General features: G+C 48.6%; 1 protein-coding gene across 1 annotated transcript in view; it reads left to right on the top strand.

Annotated features, from left to right (window-relative positions):
* Window positions 1-4,076, top strand: part of LOC109289327 (carbohydrate sulfotransferase 6-like) — a 5,239-nt gene extending 1,163 nt beyond the window's left edge. Inside the window, exon 2 of the mRNA XM_019505312.1 lies at window positions 1,860-4,076. Within this exon, the coding sequence (XP_019360857.1) occupies window positions 1,860-3,068 (1,209 nt within the window). The 3' untranslated portion in view covers window positions 3,069-4,076. The remainder of the gene's footprint in view (window positions 1-1,859) is intronic.
* Window positions 4,077-6,077: the final 2,001 nt, after the last annotated feature.

The raw sequence follows: 6,077 nt of genomic DNA, 5'->3' as shown, positions 1-6,077 counted from the left end.
CGGGGCGGCTGCCAGCCGGGCTGGGTTTAGCCCCGGGGCCGGGCCCGGAGCGGGAGCGACCCTGCTGCCCGGAGCTCGGGGTACAGCTGCGGGGCCGGGGCCGGGGCCGGCCCGGCCCGGCCTTTCTAGTCCCCGGGAGGCTGCCTGCTCCGCTCCTTTGTGCTGCTCTGCTGCCCCTGCCCTTCCTGATGTGCCGCGGTCGGCTTGGCTGCCCAGGCCGGGGGGCTCGAGCTTTTCGGCAACTTGGAGCAGTTCCCTTGAAGTAAAGGGCATCAGGAAGCGGAGGCTGCAGCATTTCTTGAAGCCTGTGACCCAGGCGAAGGCAAAAGGGCTTGTGCAACGCCACCACCACCAGCACTTGGTGACTGTAACCAGCAATCCGGGGCTGGATCCCAGGGTATTTATTGCAGGCAACAAGGTCCCGTAATCCCGCCCGTGAATGCAGTAGGAAAAGCTTCCCGGTTCGGTTCCCTGCTCCGCTCAGCACGGAGACGGGCTCCACCGGTCTGAACGCAGCGCGGTGCCGGCACGCACCTGAAACCTGCGCACCTGGCCAGATCCCCGCGTGATGCACATGTGCCCTTAATGTGGTTTGAATGGGTGGGTGCTCCTTGGCCACTGGAGTCTCTCTAGTTTCTCGGGTAGTGCACAGACAAGGAGTCGGCTGGGAGGGCAGGGCAGACATCACTTATAAAGCCTGGCTCTTGGTTTCACAATTACAGTCTTCACTGTCATGTGCCAGCTGGAAAGACTAGGCTGTACCTGCAGCCCAGCGGAGGCTGACTGATCAGAAAGGAGCAGCGGCTCTGCTCCACATAACATTGAAAGTGGCTTCCTGCTTAAAAACCACAAGTGTTCTTACTAGCCTAGTCTTGGGAATTAGGACTGTGTTGAAATTTGCTGTACGTATGGGGAATGTAGGATATGATATGGCTTGTTGGTGCGGCTTTGAAAGTGTTAGAGGAAGGAGCGCCTCAGCCTCTGCCCCTGTGTAAAGTTCAGCTGTTTACCGAGTAACCCGGTTCCTCAAATGTTCTGTGTGCGGCCCGCTCTGCCAGCAAGCTCTGGTGTGGACACAGCTCTCCCGGCAGGAGGCAGCTTCTGCTGCAGAACCTTTGCTTTTGGGGGCAGCAGGCTTGCTTCTAGGGGCAGAAAAAAATCCTTCTGCTGGCAGAGCGGTGTCCATGCCAGGGCAGGTGGCCCCTTAGTGCTGCCTCTGACAGTTAAAGGAGCAGGAGCCGTAGCAGTGTGAAGGTCCCCCCAGTCCCTTGGGGTTTTCCTTAGCTGGTGCCTCATGCCCATTGCCCCTTTGAGGAGCAGCAGTGGAAAGGCATTAAAGGGCAATGTGTGGAGTTCCAGGTTGGTGCCAGCTGAACTGACCCATGGGGGGCGGGGGGGAGGATGCATATATGCAGCAAGGTTAGGGCTCTTGAAGCCAGGCGGTGAACTGCTCTGATTCTTGAGCTGGAGCTAGACCCATGCACTGTGGCAGTGCCCATCGAATGTGTCCTGTGAATGCCCCTTGCTCCCTGCCTGTGCTGTGCTTTATCTAGCCTGCTCTGGAGGTAGTTCTGGAGGCCAACAGTGGCTTGCACCCTCCAGTCGCTAGAGCTTCCGGCAGCGGCTCCACTCAGCAGCTGCTCCAGCTCCACGCAGACCGCGCCTCGGGAAGGTACCAGCTGCTGAAGGCAGCGCAGCAGCCCAAAGGAGGCACGCTGGCAATGACGGCTGCTGGGTGGTAGCAGAAGGGGGGTGACACTGCTTGCTGGGCATTTTGTTGGTTGCATTTTGTCACTTGTTCTCCAGGAGTCTTGACTTGGTACCAAGTACTAAGCTGCGTTTTCCTAACTTTTTTCTAGGATATTGACTGCTTTTTTTCATTGAGTATGGCAAGGCTTCGGGTTTCCAGCACCGTGGTTGTGATTTTCATTACGATTCAGACGGGATTATTACTGTTCATGTATGCTCGGCACAGCAGCTTCCTGCCTCACTCTGAAGAAAAGCCATCTCAGGTTCACATCCTCATTCTCTCCTCCTGGCGATCGGGATCTTCCTTCGTTGGCCAGCTCTTCAGCCAGCATCCTGACGTCTTCTACCTGATGGAGCCTGCCTGGCACGTGTGGGTAACTATGTACCAGAACAGTGCCAGAGTCTTACACATGGCAGTGCGAGACCTAGTCAGGTCTGTCTTTTTATGTGACATGTCCGTGTTTGATGCATACATGCCTTGGAAGCGAAATTTGTCCGATCTCTTCCAGTGGGCAGTGAGTCGGGCTCTCTGCTCTGCTCCTGCCTGCGATTCTTTTCAACGCATGGATATCACAAATGAAATGGCCTGCAAGACTCTTTGTGGCAAATACCCATTCAGCAAAGTAGAGGAAGCTTGTAAAACCTACAGTCACGTTGTCATCAAGGAGGTCCGATTCTTTGATCTGAAGGTTCTGTACCCGCTTTTTACTGACCCCTCCTTGAACCTCAAAATCATTCACTTGGTGCGTGACCCCAGGGCTGTAGTTAAGTCACGAGAACAATCTGTAAAAGCCTTAGTCCGTGACAACGGAATAGTTCTCAACACCAATGGCACTAAAGTGGAGGACAGCAAATACCTAGTCATGCAGGAAATTTGTAGAAGTCATGTGCAGATTTATGAAACAGCTACTCAAAAACCTCCTGATTTCCTGAAAAATCGTTATTTGATGATCCGTTTTGAAGACCTTGTAAGAGATCCCCTGTCAGAAATCTCAGAAATGTATAAATTTGCAGATCTCAGTTTGGCCCCCAGGCTTGAAAGCTGGATTTATAATATTACACATGGACAAGGACCAGGAAAGAAAAAGGAAGCCTTTAAAATCACCTCCCGTGATGCAGTCAATGTTTCTCAGGCCTGGAGAAATGTTCTTTCCTTCCAGAAAATTAAGAAAATACAAGAAGTCTGCAGAGGTGCTATAAACATGCTTGGCTATCAACTAGTGGATTCAGAAAAAGAACAGAAAGATTTGTCATTGGATTTAGTATTGCCAAGGCGAAGAAACCAGTTCAGCTGGTCATCATTCAGTCCAAAGAACTAATCCTTGCGAGATTTTGTTGGAAGTTTTATCTACTATGTGACGTGTAATAACTTGCAAAGATGTGACTGTTGACTTTAATTCTGGCCCTAGCTGCTGTTTCTCCAAGTAATGGAAACATTTCTTTTCCAGATTCACACACTGCAGAATGTGGGGGAAAAAATAAATGCAGCAAGAAACTTGTCAGTGTGCAGACTTATGGCTGAGACGAGCTGGTCTGAATGTTGTCTAGTTAAGATCATGTAGAGGTTAAGCTATACCTTTCAGTGGTGAAGGAAAAGACTTCTAATTATTTATTGCCAATATGACAACTTTTAGATGTTTGAGAATTTTATCATCATCTCCAAAATTGATGTCAAGGAAATGATTGTGACAGAAACTTCCCACTTACTTCACATTTAGGTGTTCCTGGTATCCCCTGATCTGCAACTTTATTTCAAGAGCTATCACACAGCTGTGTGTTTTGAAAACTTGTCTTACCCTTTTAGTTTGTTTTCATTTTCAGTAACAGAAATCCTTGAAGAAACTGGACTGCTTCTAACTAAATTATTTTGGTTCAGTCGTGAAAGCGGCAACTGGATTTTGCTAGTAAGTTTCCCCGTGCTTCTGTCTGAGTAGCAGAATCCTCCTTAGGCATTTCAGCGAGTGACCAGAGAGGTTTGCATGAGAGTATAAAATCCCAAAGCATAATAGTAGGACAAGTGGAATCATTATGGCAAAAGCCTAGAAAGACCAGCTGGGTTATTTGCTCCAGCCTCTAATTCCATGATATAGAATAGGAATGTTTTTGCTCTTAGAGTGTAACCCAAGGTTTTTTTTTTAAATAACTCTCTACTTGTAGCACTGAATGGTTAATAATTAATTAAAATCACCAACAGATTTAAGATGTCTACCTTGGACATCCTGGATGTTTGCCTTGGAAACTTGGGTGTTATTTATACTGCTGTATAAGATTATTCGGTACAAACAGGTTTCAAAGTAGAAATAAAGATTTTTTTTTTTAACCCTCTGCATCTCATGATGGAGAGTAGTGTATTCTCCATTGACTCAGTATTGAATACACACTTAATAGGAATGGAGAAAAGCCATTGTACTGTTGGCTCTGGAAATGGGTAAAGCAAATCCTCACTGTCGTGATGTAACTGGCTGGGTCCCAAACCTCTTGCTTCTCCATGACAGGGCTCCACACACCGCTTTCCTTTGATCCTCACATTTATGCCATCTGCAGCACAGTGCCAGGTGTGGGTGGTTCAGCCTTGGGGTCATCTGACACGTCCTAAAAGAAAAAGGGAAAGCAAACAAAGCCCTCAGCAGCCAGCAAGATGCCTGCCTTCCTCCCAGGGACTTCTGGCAAGCCACGATTCAGTTCAGCACCCTCAGGCAAGTATAAAAAGTCAAAGCTCTGACTGGCCCCTCTTTGTCCCAAGGGACTCAAGCCAGCAGCAGCACAAGGAGCCCTGAGCTGCAGCTGTGAAGGCCTGTTTCTCCCCTGTACTTTAACGTGGGCAGTGAGGAGGGAGCAGGACCCTTCATTGCAAAGGCTGCGTCAAGAATCAAGCCTGCTGGGTGAGAGAGGAGAAGACCCTAGAGCACGTGACATTGAGCACCCTCTGGCACAAGGCCGTTCCCACGCGTTCTAAAAGGGTTGGCTGTGTTTTTAACTGAGGAAACGAAACAGTCCTAATATTTCTTCTTACTTTGCAAGCTCTTTTCCTTGCACATCTAGCATGAGAGATGAGACGTGGATGATGAAGCACATGCCTGATGATGATGAGACACACATCTGTATTTAAATAAGCTACGCGAGAAACTATGGAGAAAAAAATGGAGAAATCAAATTTTGTAGAAAGAATTTGTCCTCAAGTTATCTTCCTATTCAGATGGTGACTGACTACACTCATGTCAGTGACAAAGACTTGTCCATACATACATTCTCAGAGCTCAGTATATGTGCGGTTTACGGCGCAGTTATGTGCGTGTGCTGAGGCTTTCACGCTGATAATCTTTCAGAGGTGCCTCTGAGGTCCTGCTTCTTCATTTTGGTTCTGTCTGTAAAGAAGAGTGGGGCTGCGTGAGGGCGGAAGGCTTTGAGTCCTTGATGCCCTCTGGGGACAGATGAATTTTGGACCCATAAAAAAATGGAATGGGGGTCAGACCCCTTTGAATTGTAAGTGTGGGTATTCACATACTTTTGGTTGATCCTAGTCATTTTTCACAGATCCTTTAGACACAATCTGTGAACCCCCAGGGGTCGACAGACACAGGTTGAAAACCACTGCTGTAGAGGCTGCTGCTTAATGGGATGTGGAGCACCATTTTTTATGGAGGAAGAACTCATTTCTGGAAGTAGGAAGGGGCACAGGCAGGCCCTGCGCTATTGCTGGGGGGGGGGGCTTTATTCTTTTATGCCCGGACCACATCGGTGGGGTGTGAGGTACCTTTATTTTGGGGGACAGGGAGGCACAGTTGGTGAGATTTGCAGCACTTCATGTTTCTGAGGGAAACTGATGCAGGAATATGGGGAACCTTGTTTCTGATAAGACGTTGCTGACAAGGTTCGGTACAGTTGCCCTTTGGGGGCGGTGCTATTAAAGGGCAATGCTCTATTGAATGTAAAACAAATTTTGAAGTCGGAGGATTTAAATGCTGTGACAAGTTAGAGATGGAGGGCTTGCATCAAAGTGGCCTGGCCTACATGGACAGTAGAGTAGAAATGCCAGGGAAAAGTAGCCATCCTTGTTCTGTAGTGCTGTCCTGTAGCAGAATGCTGTTGACTGTGGTGTGTTTTCACAGGGAAGCCGCCAGTAACCCACTGGAGGGATGTCCAACGTCTGATTTTGTTGCAGTGGCATAACTGAGGTATTTGTTAGTTCTGAAATGTCTTCTGGTCCCTATTTCCAATGCAACATGGTTACAGCAGATACAAATGCACCTTCTGGTCCCTGTTATGGGCAGAATGTTGCTACCAGAGGCACAGGGGCATCTTCTGGTCTATATTACTTATGGGATGTT

The sequence above is a fragment of the Gavialis gangeticus genome, unplaced genomic scaffold, assembly GCF_001723915.1.
Source record: "Gavialis gangeticus isolate Ggan-Ray unplaced genomic scaffold, GavGan_comp1, whole genome shotgun sequence".
Lineage (NCBI taxonomy): Eukaryota > Metazoa > Chordata > Crocodylia > Gavialidae > Gavialis > Gavialis gangeticus.
This window is presented reverse-complemented; position numbering and strand designations above follow the sequence as displayed.